The sequence below is a fragment of the Scomber japonicus genome, chromosome 1 (genome assembly GCF_027409825.1).
Source record: "Scomber japonicus isolate fScoJap1 chromosome 1, fScoJap1.pri, whole genome shotgun sequence".
Lineage (NCBI taxonomy): Eukaryota > Metazoa > Chordata > Actinopteri > Scombriformes > Scombridae > Scomber > Scomber japonicus.
Genome location: NC_070578.1, coordinates 40,743,393 through 40,764,228, shown reverse-complemented (window position 1 = coordinate 40,764,228; position 20,836 = coordinate 40,743,393). Strand labels below are relative to the sequence as shown.

Here is a 20,836-nt window from a genome sequence, read left to right as displayed (position 1 = left end):
TTTTAACTGATCATCTTGTAATGAAAGTCTGTTCAGTATTACTTTAAGTATTAATTATCATAATATGAAATAATCACAAATTATAACATACTGCTAATAAAAATTAAAGTAAATTGCACAAATCCTATCACACACATACACAAATAGAACAACAAACGTATAAACCCCTCTCAGTGTAAGCATATTTGTTACAGTATCATCCACTGTGACAGACCCGGCCCTAACCAATGTGGCGCCCTAGGCAAGATTTTAGGTGGTGCCCCCCTTGCATCGAAGTAAATTCCACTGCTGGTGTACATACTCACAAGAAACTGAATAGCTTTATCTTGGACATTCTTTTATTTAAAGAAAGAAATTGCCCAATCAAAATACTTAGAACAAATTAGAAAGAAATACAAAAAAATATGATATGAATATATGAAATATAATATAAATAGCTTACATAAAGTATAAGATTTAAAAGTGTAAACAAGTGACATGCTGCTGCATCACTTCTGGGTGGTGCTGCTGAGGTGGAGGCAACAGGAGGAGCGCTTGATGCTGTAGGTGGCCCAAGATTTGCAGGAGTGGGACTGAGAAACCTCAACAGCGCATCTGAAGAGAGAAGAGGAGTATGTGACACCAGTCTAATAATAAATATGATATGATACATAGGCTAATATGATTTCAAGAATGAAATGAAATAATATAAATGAAAAATCTAAGAGATACATGCATGATGTTCACTATACTGTACATGTATAATATACAATGTACTTTTTCTGATATGCAAACTATATAAGATTCAATGTTATTGTCATTACAACAAAATGCTGATTAGCAGAATGCAAAGAAGTAGTAAACTGCAGTATAATATAGAATGTGGGAATGCTAAGTTATGCTATAACATGAATTATGTGCACTGTAACACTGATGTAAAGTTTATCACTATAAACACATTTTAGACAATATGAACTGTAACACAACATACAGCTCAGCTTACAACTATAATAAAAGGGTGGAAAAGGAATAGCATTTTGATTGACTATTACAAGCTAAGAAAACCTTAGCTAACCAGATGTTAATAAAAATGCTGAATAGATCTAATATTTACACATTTCCCTGAGGAAACCCAGGGAGCACAACCCGTAATTTCAACGTTTGATTTCCGGTTAAAAACAGATTGATATGAGGTCTGAACGTCTTTTCAATCGTCTGAAAACGGTTACAACATCAACGTGTCACAAAACACACATTAGTTTGATGTCGGTTGATAATTACCTCAGTTGTAGCTCTATTGATTATTTTGACGTTTTTTCTATAAATGAGAGGTGAAATGACGTCTACACAAAACGTAATTTCAAAGCATTTAATGTTGAATAAAATATCATAAATATGGAACTATATAGGCTATGTCTGCACACTAAATAAGCTGGGACTTTTCTATACAGCAATTCCCGGTGAATATGTTTTCTATGTGAAAGTTGAATAAATGTCTCCATATAGCCGGTAAAAAACGTTCACTTTTCAACCAATTTTCAACGTCTTTTCACCGGTTACCATAGATACACGTCTTTTAGACGTCTTTTCAACCAAAATGTGCTTGCTGGGAAGTAAGGTGGGAGTAGTTACATTACTATTTTCCAACTTAGGCTCTTCCATAACATTAACTGGCGTTAAAACTAACAGTTTAACAACAAACCATGTTATGCTAATGGTTAACGACGTTATCGTCGTTCTGCAACACACAAATAATGTCATGACATCATCTTGATTGTAACGTTACCTCTGTCTTTGTCTCGTTTTCCTCCTCTTCTTTTCTTTTCTTCCTCCCCTGGGCACCAGACAGTTTGGGACATTTTGACATATTGTTGTCGAGCTTGCCCTGGAGTCACGTTAAAAAACGACCATCCTCCCCCAGGTAGCAGGTACAGTCTAATTAGTGGGGGGGGGGCGTCTTAGGAAAGTAACGTGTCATCATTATTATTATTAGTATTCCTATTTAACAGGCTTTGCTATGCAGTTAAATTAATGTGGGCTTATTATCTTCATATTAAGACATGATACCAAGTAGTTTTAAGAATAGTGGAAGTTACATTTTTTTTTTTTTTTTTTTTTTTCTTCCCCCATTTGTGGCGCCCCCTGGATGGACGGCGCCCTTAGCATTTGCCTATACTGCCTATGCCACGGGCCGGCCCTGCACTGTGATCAATAACAGCAGAATCCCATCATGTCTCAACCCAAACATGAAGCCTCACTTCTGAGGTATGAGCGTTAAGTGATCTATAGCGCCTCCCAAAAGTGTAGAAATGGGTCAAATTTAACCCTGAACAGATTGTAAGGATTAAACAGATGCGCTCAACGTGTGTGAGTGTGTGAGTGAGTGAGTGAGTGTGCGCGTGTGTGTGCGCGCGAGCTTATAAATGGTGTGTTTGTGTCAGATATTGATGCCTTATGACAGAGGTTAGTTTATTAGCAGATGTGAGTTGTTTGGGTAGATAAAGGCTACACAGACTCAGTATGAGAAAGTGCTTGCATCGGGAAAAAAGAAATATATATAGGCTATTTTTAAAAATATTATTATATATTATTATTTTCTGGCAACAAGAAATACTATTTTCTAATTGGGTGGTAGGTCGCTGACTCGGGGCAGCTATGAACTCCTCGCTGTTCATTTCTGTATATTATATATTAATGTCTCTATTAATTTCTGTATATTAGGCTATATATATAAATGTCTGTATATTATTAATGTCTGTGCGGTGAACTTGATCACGTCAGAAATGTGAGCTGCTTTAAATGCGTCTCAAGGTCAATGCGTGAGACTTGAAAGCTTTGTGATTCATATATCCTGTAATTATACATTTTACTTTCTGAATCAAGCAATCTCTGAAAGTTACTTACATGTTCTTGTTCCTGATCAGTCTGGTTTTCTTCTCTACAGCTTCAGTTTTCTCTCACGCTGCTCTCTTTGGTGCTGTTGATCAACTTTAAATGTCCCTTTCTTTATAACAACATGGCGACATGGTTCGAATTACAGGGGAGCTATGGGGAGCTCAGCTCCCCTGAAAGGGACAGCTCATTTGAAAGCCTCCCTTTAGACGTTCTGGGGGAGCTCTAAAAAACTGTCCACTTTTAGTTTATATTTTATTTTCTGTACATTCCTGTTCTCCTGGGGTTGAAAAGAGAAATAGCGCCTCCCTTTGGTGTCATTCTGCCATAGCCTCTTCCACTCTCTCATCATACTCTCCATTGTTTCCCTCAACTCCTCCCATCCCAGTGGTATGTTTTGTTATTATTTTATATTATTTCATTTCATTTCCCTTGACTCCAGCATGCAGGGATCCAGCAGAGTGACGTCACAGCCTGTTTCTCTTATTCTAGACAAAACAACAAGTATCTCATAAATGATATCAGGATGAGTCTGTGATTTACCTCCTGTAAGGCCGTCAGAGCAGCTGCTGAATCAGTACATATTATAACTCTATTCTGCCTGGTTTCCTCTAGCACACACAGTCCAAAGTGTTAAACCCTCCTAGTTGCACATTTAACATGCTGGTTGAACTCTTCAGATTGGCATGATTAAAATCTCCAGCAGTTATAAAGTAAGCATTGGGATATACTATGTTGTTTATTAATACAGGGCTCTCAAGTTTCATGGAACATTTGGAGTGAGATAAATAAAGATTGATTGAATTTCTTGTTCCTTTTTATTTCAAAACAGTCAAAACCGAAACATCTTAGCAGAAGTAATTACATAGAGTGAATGAAAAACAAAAGAATATCCATCCTACCATGAAACTTTACAGTTGCTGACTTGTCATGAAAACAAACCAGGAAATTTGACCGCTGTAGGAAGATCCTGTCCTCTCTCAGATGAACTGAACATTGATCCTATCAGTTAACAACTCACAGGAACAGAAAGGGAACAGACTCTGAATCTCACTCAGAATGTTCCATGAAACTTGAGAGCCCTGTAATAATAAACAACATAGTATATCCCAATGCTGTCTTTATAACTGCTGGAGACTTTAATCATGCCAATCTGAAGAGTTCAACCAGCATGTTAAATGTGCAACTAGGAGGGTTTAACACTTTGGACTGTGTGTGCTAGAGGAAACCAGGCAGAATAGAGTCATAATATGTACTGATTCAGCAGCTGCTCTGATGGAGGTAAATCACAGACTCATCCTGATATCATTTATGAGATACTTGTTTTGTCTAGAATAAGAGAAACAGGCTGTGACGTCACTCTGCTGGATCCCTGCATGCTGGAGTCAAGGCAAATGAAATGACTGACTCCATAGCAAAGGAAAGTTTAAATAATAATGAAACAGATGTAAATGTACCACTGGGATGGGAGGAAACGATGAAGGAGAGTATGATGAGAGAGAGGAAGAGGCTATGGCAGAATGACACCAAAGGGAGGCGCTATTTCTCTTTTCAACCCCAGGTTAAGAGTGTTTTTGTAGTTGCATTGTAGTTATGGTACCAGAAGAGACTCTGTTAAAACGTGATGAAATAAGTGTCTACATAACAGTAAATCATCCCACCAGGCTGTGTGAGTGTGGATGTACAGAAGGTTGGACAGACAGTCAGATCTGGGAATAGAGGTATTTTCTGTTCAATCTGTTCTTGTCCATAATGAGAACCACCAGCTGATTATAAAAGCAGTGCTCCTGAAGTTCCTGCATGACACAGAATTATATGAGAGAATATGAGGTGGGACTAAGTCAACAAAACTTTTCACCTGTTCAGGGCAGTAATACACTGCTCTCTACACTGCTGAACAGAGAGAGAGGAAGAAAAAAAAAGAAGGCGAACAGGAAGAGGGAGAGTACCATGTTGTTATAAAGAAAGGGGGACTTAAAGTTGATGATCAGCACCAAAGAGAGCAGCGTTAGAGAAAACTGAAGCTGCAGAGAAGAAAACCAGACTGATCAGGAACAAGAACATGTAAGTAACTTTCAGAGATTGCTTGATTCAGAAAGTAAAATGTATAATTACAGGATATATGAATCACAAAGCTTTCAAGTCTCACGCATTGACCTTGAGACGCATTTAAAGCAACTCACATTTCTGACGTGATCAAGTTCACCGCACAGACATGAATAATATACAGACATTTATATATATAGCCTAATATACAGAAATTAATAGAGACATTAATATATAATATACAGAAATGAACAGCGAGGAGTTCATATCTGTCCCGAGTCAGCGACCTACCACCCAATTAGAAAATAGTATTTCTTGTTGCTGGGTAAATTCGGAAAATACGTATTAAAAATTTCTTTTTTTTTTCCCGATGCAAGCACGTTCTCATACCGAGTCTGTGTAGCCTTTATCTACCCAAACAGCTCACATCTGCTAATAAACTATAACCTCTGTCATCAAGGCATCAATATCTGACACAAACACACCATCTATAAGCGAAAATGCGCTCGCGCACACACACACTCACACACACACACACACACACACGTTGAGCGCATCTGTTTAACCCTTACATGCTGTTCAGCAGGGACGTGCACATGATTATAGAGGGGCAGGGGCTCAAACTCAGAAAAGGGCAGCATGTGCGGTGCAGAGCGCGCCAAAGTTTTTTTTCCGGTCCTTTACACAATATAGAAATTAATGTAAAATTAAAAAATAAAGTGCTAATAGAAAGCTAACTACTTAGCTGTGTGTACTGTGTAGGTGAATGTGATTTGCATTTGCTCTTTCAACATGAGTTCATTCACATTATCATAGTCACAATCAACTTTATATCTAAACCTCGGACCTGTACTTCAGACATGTAGTGAGGGAAATATGATCCGCTGTAAACACGGTGCATTTTATTTTGAAAATTAACCCGGTGTTTTATTTTGTATTTTGTACACGATTTCCTGTCCCGCACAATCTGCCCTGTGCTAAATTGACGTCCGGCAAAAATAGAATCTCAGGTTCAAGTTGCTCCACTGTCATGTCTCCTCAGTTATCCATGGGACAGCTGCTTCATCACTCTCTCTCTCTCTCTCTCTCTCTCTCTCTCTCTCTCTCTCTGTCTCTCTCTCTCTCTGTCTCTCTCTCTGTCTCTCTCTCTCTGTCTCTCTGTCTCTCTCTCTCTCTCTGTCTCTCTGTCTCTCTCTCTCGGCTCGGCAGACAGAGGAGCAGCGGCTCAACACACACAACACCATATTACAAGAAAATGGGTGCGGTAGAATACCGTGGAGTTTTGGTACCGCCGTTTCTTTTACATCCCTAATAGGAATTTATTAATGTTATTTAAAAACACACACACACACACACACACACACACACACACACAGAGGGTACTTTTTAATACGAGGTAAAAAGTTCAGGGGCTCAAGCACCCCTAGGGCCCTATGTGTGCAAGTGCCTGCTATGGACTGATTATAGACAAAACAAATGTATCGTAGAAACATACAAATATTTCATCACAACATTTTAACACTGCACCCTTAAAAAATAAGTTTTTTCCATCTTGTAAATATTAAATTATTAGTTAATCAGAAAATGCAATGCTGAACAAATGCAAAAAAACCCTAAACTAACTTTGGTTTCACCCTCTGCACCTCATACATGTTACATGTTATCTCTCCTAATTAGTTTTATTTCATATTAAACTACATTATCTGGTCTTAATGACACAGACAATATATTATTTTACTTATATTAAAAAACCAGTCAGTTCGTAGTTGACCAGCAAATCATTAATAGAGTTTTATTTTTAAATTTAGCTTTTTTTCAAAAATGATTTCAGTAGTGTAACATTTTCCTGTGTTGCTGTCGTCAGTGACTTAAACAAAAACATAACACTTCCAGATATGACATGACCCAATGACACAGAACTGACACAGACTTGAGTTTTCAGAAAGTGTCTCGTAGCTGATGGTTGTATAAATGCTATAAAAGAGACATGAAGAATGCAGGTTTTGTTGTTTTATATTATTATATACTTGATGGTTCCATTGGTGCAATGTACAAAATAAAAATGTACTTTTGTCCCCAGGTTTATGAAGAGGACTGCAGAGTCAGACATAAAAATGGACAAAGAAGAAGAGAAGTCAGGTACACAGCCTTAAGAATTGATAGTTTCAGTTCACATCTATTTTAAATGTGATTCAAGAGTCAATATTCAAATCCATTCACTCAATTAATGATTAAGCACAAAAATAAAAGTGCACCACAATAAGCTAACATGTAAAAATGCCATGAATCCACAAAATACAGTGTTTCTCCTCAATTAAATCTTTATTCCAGTAACTTATAGTCCAACAACAATCCTCTTAGACAAGACAGTTAAAGTTCAACTGTTTAACTTAAACAAAAAAGGTAAGCAGTGCTCATAAAAGCAGCTGAGCATGAAGCTCAGAGCCAAACCTCTTCACATATCAATCACTAAGGTGCTCTTAAACAAAACACTGTTATGGCCCTATTTTAATATCTATAACGCATGGCGAAAGTGTCTTTGGGGCGAGTCCAAATCTACTTTGGTATTTTAACAGCGGAAAAAGGTTCACTGTGCCAGACGCATCGTCTAAAAGGGTCGGTCTTGAGTCCCCTCATTTTCAATTAATTAATTAATTAAAAATGGCCAAAGTCTCAAATAATGAGGTGAGCGTATGTTGAAGTAATCACAAAGGCTCTGAATACTCAGTTTGGTTATATTTAGAACCAGCCAACATCAGCTCATGATAGATTTCCTTATATGGTCACCTGCTCCACACACAGCATGCCATAATCTAATATCTAACATTATCTATGGCACTGTGATGTTCACATTGGTGTCATAAAGCATTTAACTGCAGAATAGAAATGTAGGCAGAAACAGGTCCAGTTTGGCCTCTGCACTGAAGGGCTAACAGTATTAGCTTACTCTTTCAATTCCCTTTCCAGGAACACTATTAAAGCACATGGCTGGAAAAGGGTCACAGGTTCAAATAAACACAGCACAGAAAGATTATAAACAGGGTGTAAAGTAGCCTTCTGCATTTTAAACAGTTTGACCATGTTTAATTAATGTGTTTATTTCACTGCAGGTCCATCGACCACCTCTACTTCTGGAGCAGAATCCGGTTATGGCACCAAAGAAACTGATAATACTGGTAAGTTATGTGTTTTAGTAAAAGTTATAGAGATAACTACATTTCCCACTTGTTGGCCCCTTTCATTGCTTATAAATCCCTCAGAACAGTCAGAGAGACTCCCAAAAAATGGAAAGTGTTTAATTTTGTATTATCAAATATATGTAGCTGAGGATATTAATTATCTGAACAGATGTGGAATAAGCAGGTGATCATTTTACAAGTAAACTTTCTCAGTGTTGTTGAAATGAGTGAGTGCAGCTCTGACAGCATGTTGTTGTTTGTGTGAAGGTGTCAGCTGTGCTATGAATCCATGTATGGAGAAAAAGGAGGGAAACACTTCCTCCAGAACCGATCTGTGTGGGAAACATGACAGCGAGACAAAAGCTCACAGGTGAGATGAAGATCTTTAACTGTCCACGACACAAATCATCCCTTCATCATTATTTATACTCAAATCTCTGTTTGTGTTGAAGCTCAGAGCAGCAGAAGCAGAGACCAACTTCTCCTTTACCCAGCTGTGAGTCCATGAAGGATGATTCTATGGACCATCGTATATGTTTTAAAGATGGACAATCTGCTGGTGAGTTAAACTTTTCTTCAGCATCAGTTCAGAGTGAAGCAGATGAAGATGGTGTGATATGGATGTTAAATCTGAGTTAAATTCAGACAAACACCCACTTTAGTGTAAATGTCTTAACTAAAAGAAAGAGAGAAAAAGAAGTAGTCTGTAGTGATTTTAGTTCCTTGATGGTCAAATTCAAGTTTAATGAACAAAAAACTATTAATCAGACTGTGATCATTAATAAAAGAGTCTTCTCTCCAGCAGAGATGAGACAGACTGAACAGAGTTATTTTCTTCATCTCAGAGTTGGTTTAAGTTGTTTAATACTGCAGTGTGTCTTCATCAGCAGGTCTCGTTTGTTGATGCTGGAGGTCATCGCTCCGCTAACATTAGTTTCTGAGTGACAGCGTAGTTCACAATACAGGTTACTTTGTATAAAGTACCTCAACAACATTGTTTCTGCTCCTTCTTCTGCCTACTGTATGCCTATTTGTCTGTAATCAGCTATCTGTGTCTCTGTAGAACAAACATGTGGTGACAGTCATTCCACTAACATGGATAAGTATGAAACGGTGGAGAAAATTGGGGAAGGTACATTTGGAACAACCATCCTTGTCAAATCCAAAGAAGATGGACAACAATATGTCATCAAGGAGATTTTCATATCTAGAGTAAGCACCATATGTATAATATTCCACTATTTCAGTGTTCATTTGAGCTTTGCTTTATTACTTTGCTCTTTCACATTATCTGTTCCTCTCACTTTGACAGATGTCGACTGAAGAGAGGCAGAAAGCTCAACAAGAAGTTAAAGTTCTTTCCAACATGAGTCATCCCTTCATTGTCCAGTATAAGGAATATTTTGAAGGTATAAATGATCCAAGTTCTTTACTTAAAGTATCACAGAGGTCATCTACTGCAAAAATATCCTGATGCATGAATGATATGTGTATGAAACCATGTTCCTTATGCTGTATAAAAATCTTGCAGACACGAGCTGTCTGTATATTGTGATGGACTACTGTGAAGGAGGAGACCTCTCCAAGAAGATCAAATCTCAGAAAGGAAAACTTTTCTCAGAACAGCAAGTAAGATATTAACTATTGAAGGATCTGTCTATTAATCGTTTTTCAAAATGTATTTGGACTTGTTTAATGTTTTTATATTCCTGTCTTTCTTAGATCTTGGACTGGTTTGTGCAGATTTGTTTGGCACTAAAACACATCCATGATAGAAAAATCCTCCACAGAGACATAAAACCACAGGTATTACTTCATACATCACATGATCTTCCCTCAGTAATGATGCATTTTTATTTCTATTGTATAGCCTCATGATAATGTCTTTGATATGTCTGTTATGATTTCTATATAGAACATATTTTTGACTAAAGATGGGGCTGTACAGCTTGGGGACTTTGGAGTTGCAAGAGTGCTGAACAGGTTTGTAAAATGTCATCTGACTGCAGATCTCTATAGAGCAAAGTTCAAAATGGAAATAATAAATCATAATACTGATTTCTATTCTCTTCTCATTTCCAGGACTGGAGAACTGGCAACAACACACATAGGAACACCACTTTACATATCACCAGAGATCTGTGAGAACAAACCATACAACAACAAAAGGTACAAACATTATGCTTTTGTTTCTCATTTGAGGTTAAATTAGTAGACCTACTGTTAACATAGTAATCTAGTGGAAGTAAAGCCTTATATGTTGTGTTTTTAAATAACCTCTCAATCTCAATGTCCACTTCATGGTTTTCTCAGCAATGAAACCCTTTTTCCTCCATCTTAAAGTGACTTATTGAATAAATATAAAGCTGCCTTCATAACTGATCTCAGCCTGTTTTTCTGCTCTCTCCTCTGACTTTCTCTCCCTCTGCAGTGATATTTGGGCCGTAGGTTGTGTCCTGAATGAAATGTGCACTCTAAAGCCTGCAGTAAGTATTCTGTGTGTGAGCTGTTTATTACTTTATGTAGATTTAATGTATCTTACACAGTATTGCAATGCTCTCCCAAATAATGATTTAGATCTCTTCTCTTTCCTTTCCTCAGGTTCCCTGCAGTGGTTATAACTAAATGTGTTTCCTCTCAGTTTAAGGCTGGCAATATGGGGGAACTATGTCTGAAGATCATCCGTGGTTCATACTCTCCTGTGTCTGATCACTACTCCCAAGAACTGCGCTCTCTCTTGGCTCAGCTGTTGGATTGTGACCCTGAAAAGAGACCCTCAGTCAGCAGCATACTGAACAGACCTTTCCTCTGCTGCAGGATACAGAAGTTCCTCACACCACAGGTGGAGAACACAGTTAGTTGTCTCTGATAAAGTCTGAATTTACATAAAACAGACTGTGTTCAGTTACAAAATGTTTGTCCTCTACTCATTCTAGATCATTGCTCAGGAATTTGGCCCTGAAGAGGGAGTGATACTGGGGTCAGCAGGTAAGCAAACTATTCATCTCTATAAGATGTTGATATCAGAATAATTCTGATTTCTTTTCATGTTTCTGGTTTAAATAGTGCTTGTGGGAAGTGAAAGAGTTGGAATGCATTGGCTGAATTGTCTGGATCTTAAACTGCTGTTATGAAATAAACAAATTGCTTTAATTGCTTTGCTAATTGGACTGTTGTCTGGACCTAAAACATCTACAAAAAATATGGATGTTTGTGACTTGTGTGGACTTTGTGTAAAAACAACAAATTTGTTCCAGTTCACAATCCAACTGTAAACAATGACAATATTAATTATTACATTCAGCTGAGATAAACATGTTCACAAGAAACAAAAAGGAGGTCTGGTTGGTTTGCATCTCTCTCTCTCCCTCTCTCTCACTCTCTCAGTCTCTCTCACACACACACACACACATTTAGTACACACATTTTCAAACATGTGAAGTCATAAAGAGTTGATAGTTTTTTAAGTTATGTTTCGTTTCTCTTCCCCAGCCCTTTTCATCTTTCTCTCCAAACTTGGACTGCAGACATTTTATCCCAACAAGCTCACTCTTCACTCTCTTTTGGAAATCAACAAAAACAATATTTATAATGATACTGTTGAATCCTTGGAGAAAATACCATGGTGCTTTCTCAGGAAACTCTTTCATATCAACGCAGAATGCAGAAACTGTACACAAGTATCAACCAATGATGATGATGAAAACAGTGATCTGTTTGACTTTGACCAGCTCACTACAGATGACACTGTAGACAACAAGGTTAACCCTCTGGACCTCATAGTTGCACTCTTTCATTGTGCTGACAGCTTCTTGCAACAGGAAATGGCCCTCAAGATGTCAATGTGTCAGTTTTCTGTCCCACTGCTGTTGCCTCATGGCAATAACAGTCAGTCTACTCTGATGCTGTGGGCTCTGAGAGACATCGTCAAAGAGTGGCGTCCACAGGATTTGTCTGAATCAAGAGGATTTGTTGAAGACAACATTGTTCAAGCAAACATACCACTCTTTACCTTTGTCAGGCTCAAAAACTGTAGTCTCTCCAAGTCACAGGTTTTGAATCATGTTCTCAGTTGTGGCCAACAGAATCACAACATGTTCATACACAGAGATATGGAAGGAGGAAGTCTTAAAAGAAGAATAGCCAATGGTTTGGTGGAGGTTTGCTGGTTCCTTCCCTGTGGCAGAGAAGATCTTGACATATTTCCAGAGCCAGTTGCCTTTGCCAATTTGAGAGGAGACATTTGTGAGTCACTGGAACAATTCAATTTTCTTGTTCAAGAGTCAACTTCTACCTTTGTGTTCCTGGACAAAGTTGAAGAAAAAGAGCACAAGATTCTGACTTCTCTTCAAGATGTGAAATCCAAACTCTTCCTGGTTGTTAATCGGAAGGACAACTCTAAAGAGGACATGATGTCTGTGAGGAAAACACTAAAAGAGTTACAGCTACCAAATAGCAGAGTGAAAGTTAAAGACTCAAGGGTAAATGTAGCAGAGTTGTTAAATAAACTTTGTGATGCTATCAAGACCACACTGTCAGATGTATCAGCCACATTCAACATTGTTAATATGGTTGGAAAAGCTGCTGAGCTTGGTCTGTCTGTGGATGAAACCACAAGTGGTGAACAAAAGAAAGCAGTTGAGGAGATCATGGTTGATATTGAGAGGCAGAGTATACCAGACTACAAGAAACAACAACTTCCTTTGCAGGGAGAAAACTGGAAAATATTATCACAGTTAGAGAAAGATGAGTGTAGATTGGAATCTGGTGAGTCAGGCCTTGAAGAGTATAAATGCCAACTACATGAAGAAAAAGATAAACTTAGGAAGGAGCAAAGCAAACAAAAACTGTCTAAAGGAATGGAGAGTTTTATTAAAACCGTTTCCACAAGTGACAAAGAGAAAAGAGATTTTTTTCTTAAGTGGATGAAACTCAAACTTAATGCACATTCACGGAGCAAACTGTCTGATCTGCGCAACAAATTAAAAGAGCAATGTGAGAAAACAGACATCAAAGACATCAAACTCATGGAAAGGTTAGATAAAGATTTGCTGGAAAGCTTCCTAGGAGTAGAGCATTACACGAGAGAGATGGGACTCATCTATGAGTTCTCAATTGATGACTCAAGAAACACTGCTGATGAAATATGTCGTCTCCCTGGTTTGGCTGCTGAAATGCTGTTGGATGGATTTCCTTTAGAGCTCTTGGATGGAGATGCTTCCAACATCCCAGAGAGATGGGTGACAGATGTCCTGATGGAGCTTCACAAGAAGGTTGGAGAACAGAGCAGACTGTTAGTACTGACTGTGCTGGGTGTTCAAAGTACAGGGAAGTCAACACTCCTCAACACCATGTTTGGTGTGCAGTTTCCTGTCAGCAGCGGCAGATGCACAAGAGGAGCTTATATGCTCTTCCTCAGAGTTGGAGAAGATATGAAACGTGAGTTGAACTTTGATTTTATAGTTCTCATTGACACAGAGGGTCTAAAGTCTCCTGATCTGGCAGAACTAGAAGGCAGTTATGAGCATGACAACCAGATGGCAACATTTGTGATTGGTTTAAGTGACGTCACCATTATTAACATTGCAATGGAGAATTTAACAGAAATGAAAGACATTCTGCAAATTGTAGCTCATGCTTTCCTGAGAATGAAGGACATTGGTAAAAAGCCAGTTTGTCATTTTGTGCATCAAAATGTTTCTGGAGTTTCAGCTCATGCAAAGAACCTCACAGACAGAAAGCATCTCTTGGACCAGCTCAATAAAATGACACAAATTGCTGCTGAAATGGAAAAGAATCCTTCTATTAAAGTATTCACAGATGTGCTGGACTATGACATGGACAAAAACAACTGGAACATCCCAGGACTCTGGCATGGAACCCCTCCGATGGCATCAGTGAGCACAGGTTACAGTGAAGCTGTAGCAGATTTAAAGAAAAGTCTTTTGGAGACAGTAAAAAGAAACCAAAGCAATCAAGTCTCAAAGATCCCAGAGTTTCTAGAATGGTTGAGAAGTCTCTGGAAAGCTGTGAAATATGAGAACTTCATCTTTAGTTTCAGAAACACTCTTGTAGCCCGTGCCTATGTTAATCTGTGCAAAGAGTTCAGTCAATGGGAATGGCAGTTCACAAAAGAAATCCTCTCCTGGCAACAAAAAGCAGAGTTGGAAATCTTGAATTCTGACATTGAATTTGATATTCAAGATTGGAGCACACTGGTTGAACCAAAAAAATCTGAGGTGTCAAAAGAAATAGCAACTGAAGAAGGAAAAATGAAGGAGAAACTTACAAACTATTACAAAAAGAAAGACCAGAATGTAAATCTGATAGAAAAATACAAAACTGACTTTTTCAAAAGTATCAGTAGTCTTACCGAGGAAATCAGACATTCAGCGAACAATAAACTGGATTTTGTCCTTGAGCTAAAAAAAAAATCAAAACAGGCTCAAGATATTCTGAGGAAATATAGAGAAGGGATTGAAGATGAGGTCATGAAACTCCTGAAGGCCTGCAAAGGTTCCACACTGTCTGATGAAGAGCTGAAATGTGAGTTTGAAAAGATGTGGACTGAAGCCACTAAAAATGTGTCTGACCTGAAAGAACGAGATATCGCAGCAAGCATTCTCAACCAGTTGAGAAAACATTTATCAAACTGGAATGTAAATGAGAACTTCCAAAAGATTAAAGATCTGAAGGAGTTTGGGAAGGATCCATTTAAAACCAGCCATGACCATCTGGACTACGGGTTGAATAAGGCTGGGTCTGTGGTTAGGGGATTAGGAGATGTGCAAAACTTTGCTGATGGTGTCATTGAGTCTTGCACACGGTTTGTGCTCGATAAAGCCAAGACAAACACAGATTACCATGACTCTTTTACAAGAGCTCTTCTTGAAAAAATAGATGAATCCCTTCAACAAAGTTACAAGCATCACAAAACCAATGCAAAGTTTGAGTTTGACCTGAAACTTCACATTTGTGGCATTGCCTCAAGGGAATTCCTCAAAATGCACCAAAAATACTTGTTAGATAAAGATCCTCGAACTCAGCTAGAGAAACACAGGAATCAGTACTTGACAGATTTTCTTGATTTATACAAACAAAGAGATGATTGTCAACGCAAAGCAAAGGAATTTGTCCACATTTGTATCAAACCTGCTGTGGAAGAGTTCATCAATAGATCTTTGGGAATAGAAATTGTGGATGAAATAGTGACAGGTTGTCATTCAGCAGAGTACAGCTCCCGCTCCTTTTTCCAGTACAACATTCAGGAAGAGTTGCTGCAAAAAGATGACTTTAACAGTTTTGTCAAGTACATCTGTAAATATGAAATATATGTTAAGGATTGGATATTTCAGCAAATCCAGAAACAAATGTCAGAGGACAAAACTTTGTGCAAACTGAAGAACAAGAACCTTCAAGTCATAGTTGATAAAATCACAGCAGCATTAGAGCAGGCCTCAAAAGGACCAGATGATGTTCAACTGCCAGACAACAAGGAAAGCATCACAGAGCTCATCAGCAACATGAGGAAATATTTGATTAAAGACATCTCAATCTCAGTGGAGGCTGAAAGAACCACCCTGTTTCAAATCCAAAGCACATGTCATCCATTTATCAACAGCCTCAAAATGTCAATAGAAGACTTGAACAAACAGCTTCAGGAGGAATTCTCAAAGTCTGAAGACATCACTGAGACTCTGAACAAACTTCCAATCAAACCACAGGATGAGCTTTTCAAGAGAGTGTTTGGTTGTGGAAAGCAATGTCCATTTTGTAAAGTTCCCTGTGAGGCTGGAGGAAAAGGACACGATAAGCATCATGCAGCTGTTCATCGACCACAAGGTCTTGGTAGATACAGGAGGTCAAACACTAAGAAGCTGGCTCCAGAACTGTGCACAACTAATGTGCAGAGTGAACGTACATTCAGAAACTCAGACACTAAACAGGAGCGTCATCCTTTCAAAGAGTATCACACTTACTATCCAGACTGGAACATTCCTCCAGATCCCAGCATAGAGTCATCTGACTACTGGAAGTATGTACTGGTACGATACAATGACAGATTTGCTCAAGAATACGATGCTAAGCCAGCTGATGTTCCAGAGGCCTGGAGGAGAATCACAAAGGAACAAGCACTGAAGGGGTTAAAAGATGCCTTCAACATAAAGTGAACGATGTAAAAATGTTTTTAATCAAAACTGAACAAAAGGACATGATGACTAAACCCTTCAGAGCTTTCAGCAGATCAGATCAACACATTAAAAATATGAACTGGGCTGAAATATTAACATTACCTAAAATATGTTTTCATGTTTTATTTTAAATGTTGTTTCTTTTAATGTCACTTTGTGGTTTCAACTCAAATATAGACTAAACCAGCTGCTGACAGTGAATAGTATGACATCATTTGATCTGATGAACATGATGAATAATAAATGATGAGTTCAACAAGTTGCAGGGTTGAAAAGCTGGAAGCAGTTATGATCAACTGTTAAACCTTTTTAAAACTAATTATTTTACTGTTTATTATTATTCTGTATTTTTATTTTATTTTACAGATGTTTGGTTTTTCTCTCTCATGCATAATAACTATTCTGCATGATGAAGAAAATGTTTTTATCTTCATTTTTTGGTTTGTGATCATACGGATGTTTTTTTGTTTTATGATGATGTCATACAAAGACCACATGACAAAGGGTCAAGATTTAATATATTTTGGGTTTTTATTCTTTTTTTTATGATTACAACTGTTTATTTTTGTCTTTTTTCATGATGATGTATGGCTATGTGAACAGTAACCAGTGTGATGATGATGATGATGGTGATGAAGGCCTACAGTATGTAGTTTAAAGGCCTTGTATTGAGATGCTGTTTTATTACATTTTACTACTTTTTACATTTATATTATTACATTACATATATTATTATTTACATTATAGTTTTATTCTTTAACATTTCTTACTAATCATAAAATGCTACAGTGAAGAAGTTATTCATGTTTTCTTGCAGAGTAAATTAATTGTCATCAGTTCAAATGTGTTCATGTTGATGTAAATTACTTTTTGATTCATGAACAAATACTGAGACATCCTTTCATGTTTTAATGTGAAAGGAGGAGAGAAATCCTCTCCTGGCAAACAAAAGCAGAGTCGGAAATCTTAAAGTCTGACATTGAATCTGATATTCAAACTTGGAGCACATTAGTTGAAACAAAATATATTTATATTTATATATAATATTCAGTGAACAACAAACTGCATTGCGTACTTCACATGAAAAAAAGTTCAAAAGAGGTTCAAGACATTCAGAGGAAATACAGAGGAGTGATTGAAGACAAGGTCATGAAACTCCTGAGTGACTGTAAAAACTCCAAACTGTCTGATGAACAACTGACACATGAGTTTGAGAAGATGTGGACTGGTGTCACTAAAAATGTGTCTGGCCTGAAAGAACAAAATGTATCTGCAAACATCCTCATCCACTTGAGAAAAAACTTCCTAAACCGTAACGTCAATGAGGAATTACAGAACATTGGAGACCTAATAGAAATGGGGAAGAGTGAGTTTAAGGTTGAGATGTCCCTACATATAAAACATCCAAAGACCTTCAATCTGTTCCACAGAAATGACATAAAAAGAAATTTGCAGAACACAGCAGATGAGGTCATTGAGTCTTGCAGATATGTTGTGGCTGATATCGTGACGACACACAAAGATTATCATGAGTCTTTCACAAAAGATCTTCTGGATAAAATTGATGAGTCCCTTCAAAATATCAGCAAGCATGTCAATTTGAAGTTTGCAGGGTTGAAAAGCTGGAAGCAGTTATGATCAACTGTTAAACCTTTTTAAAACTAATTATTTTACTGTTTATTATTATTCTGTATTTTTATTTTATTTTATAGATGTTTTGTTTTTCTCTCTCATGCATAATAACTCTTCTGCATGATGAAGAAAATGTTTTTATCTTCATTTTTTGGTTTGTGATCATACGGATGTTTTTTTGTTTTATGATGATGTCATACAAAGACCACATGTCAAAGGGTCATGATTTAATATATTTTGGGGTTTTATTCTTCTTCTTATTATTATTATGTGAATAGTAACCAGTGTGATGATGATGATGATGATGATGATGAAGATGAAGATGATGAAGGCCTATAGTATGTAGTTTAAAGGCCATGTATTGAGATGCTGTTTTATTACGTTTTACTACTTTTTACATTTATATTATTACATTACATATATTATTATTTACATTATAGTTTTATTCTTTAACATTTCTTACTAATCATAAAATGCTACAGTGAAGAAGTGATTCATGTTTTCTTGCAGAGTAAATTAATTGTCATCAGTTCAAATGTGTTCATGTTGATGTAAATTACTTTTTGATTCATGAACAAATACTGAGACATCCTTTCATGTTTTAATGTGGAACTTTTTTCATTATGTGTGACAGATGATGATGATGATGATGATGATGATGATGATGTTGAACAAGTCAAGTTAAACACCACAAAACTGTTTTTATCTTTTAAAAACATTATTATTGTTTTACTGTATTATTTCACTTTTTAATGAGAACAAAGATTTTATTATATTCATCTTTTAACACAACTAAGTACATAATGACATGTGCTAAAGATGATGATGATGATGATGATGAAGGCCTACAGTATAACATTTAAAGGCTATATAATGACATTTTTACATTTACATTTATTTTACTTTTTACAGTTTTATTCTTTAACATTTTAACAGTTTTGTTGTTTTGAAAATATTATCATTTCTTTATATTTTTTCATTTTACTTTTTAATGAGTACAACTACGTACATAATGACACAAGCTACATATAATGATTTACAGTTTCATTTCTAATAGGAACATGCTAAACATTTGATCTTTTGATGTGTGTTTGATGAAAGTTAGTGAATAAGAAGTCTTTATGTTTAAATATTGTCTAAACAAGCCAACTGTGGGAATAATGTGGCATCTTCTGGTCTGTTGATCATGTTGAACTTCTGACTTACATGTTTTCACACACAATGAATTAAACAAGATACAAAGAAGTTGAGCTTTGTCAGTGTTTCTTTATTCTTCTTTTTACATGTTTTACAAGTGATAGTGATAATATACTGTATCTACAAAGATCATGTGGCTAAATATGTTTCATAATAAATAATGAAGCCATACAACCACCACATGTAGAAATAAAATGACACTATTGCCATTTTCTAATTTGATGAATTCACAAATATTGAGTATAAAGTTTAATTCTACAAATATATTACTTTAGTTTTATGTTTTTAAAGCCACTGCACTACTGACAACAATGGTGTCAGTCTTTACCAGCTGTCAGTAGATCCTTTATTTCCATTGTGCATTGCATTATGGGACAACAGTGTCAACAGCAGTTATCCATTATTAATCAACACTACAGACTCAGAACATGTTCAGATTTAAATTGTGTAAAATTAAGACACAATGTTAGAAAGTATGATTCACAGAGTGGTATACAGGTATTTGGAGGGTTATATCTATTTTTGTTTTTATTCATTCAGGTTTAATCTGTCTGAATTTTTTGTCAGTACCCTATTACAATGGACATTAATCAAAAAGTGATATTTAGGTCACACGGCAGTACCACATCTTCCTAAAAACAATGTTCCCATTTACTCTGACAATCCAAATTATTCTCAACTATTATGACTGGAAAAACTTTCTACTAAACAAATCTGACATTGTTTTACTGTATTTTCTCTGGATTATTCACAGTTTGAATACAAAGTGAAATACTGAATCACAGTTTGAAGAGCAAATATGAACTGGGATAAACCAGCCTTCCTGCAGTTACTGTTAGATTCCACACGGTGGCAGCAGAGGACCCTAAATACAGAGAGAGGGATATTTTACCTTGTAATAAAAAACTAGAGTATGGCATTAAATTACATTATTATTATCTGTTTTATTGTAATTGAATCCATTCTAGCTTTTGGTTTAACTGTAGATATAAATGTTACTGATATTATGTAACTCTGACACCAAGCGTTTAGAAATGGTACTGCAGCCCACGTTCAAACCACCATCGGCTCCCCTCCTCCTCCCCCCCGACCACAAGCACAGTATTGAACTATTTATGTTATTTTATTATATATGTTATTAAATACAAAAGTTAACAAGAGCTTTTCCTCTGAGAGTCAGACTCACTCACAACCTGCTCACAGCCTCTGCAGTCGCAAGTTGACCCCCCCCCTTTGCCTTTGCTTCTGACACACACAACCTGTATACAGGACTCTCAGCAGCAAGTTGACGTGATAGTAGGGGCGCCTCATCGCCCACTGCACCAACCTGATGTGGAAATGAGCGTATTAGTCTGGAAAACTGGTGTTTTTTTTTTTTTTTGAGAGCGAGTGGGCGGTTGTCCACATTGCCCATAGCAAAAACCGCCCCTGAAACAGACTGTCTGAGAGCAGAGGAGAGCGTCACCATCACGAACACACATAGTGAGTTAGCTCCTCCTCTCCTCCGTATCAGCGTGTGCAGCTGAGTGCTGTATGACGCTGTAACCGTCTCCATGTTTCAAAGTCATCTCCTATACATACCCTTGTTTTGTTTCTCTAATCGTCACGACGTGTTTGAGAGTCATAACGAGGCTGTTTTGGTTTTGTAACATCAGACACTTAAATATTAGCTTTGATGTTAACATTCATGAAATTACATGTTTCTCAAGGCTCCATTCT

The 20,836-nt window shown here is 37.0% G+C and overlaps 1 protein-coding gene across 1 annotated transcript in view; it reads left to right on the top strand.

Annotated features, from left to right (window-relative positions):
• Positions 1–16,276, top strand: part of LOC128358604 (interferon-induced very large GTPase 1-like) — a 232,892-nt gene extending 216,616 nt beyond the window's left edge. Inside the window, exons 3-12 of the mRNA XM_053318942.1 lie at positions 9,160–9,308; positions 9,409–9,505; positions 9,628–9,725; positions 9,819–9,902; positions 10,012–10,079; positions 10,179–10,265; positions 10,528–10,582; positions 10,738–10,938; positions 11,033–11,084; positions 11,589–16,276. Of these exons, the coding sequence (XP_053174917.1) occupies positions 9,160–9,308; positions 9,409–9,505; positions 9,628–9,725; positions 9,819–9,902; positions 10,012–10,079; positions 10,179–10,265; positions 10,528–10,582; positions 10,738–10,938; positions 11,033–11,084; positions 11,589–16,267 (5,570 nt within the window). The 3' untranslated portion in view covers positions 16,268–16,276. The remainder of the gene's footprint in view (positions 1–9,159; positions 9,309–9,408; positions 9,506–9,627; positions 9,726–9,818; positions 9,903–10,011; positions 10,080–10,178; positions 10,266–10,527; positions 10,583–10,737; positions 10,939–11,032; positions 11,085–11,588) is intronic.
• Positions 16,277–20,836: the final 4,560 nt, after the last annotated feature.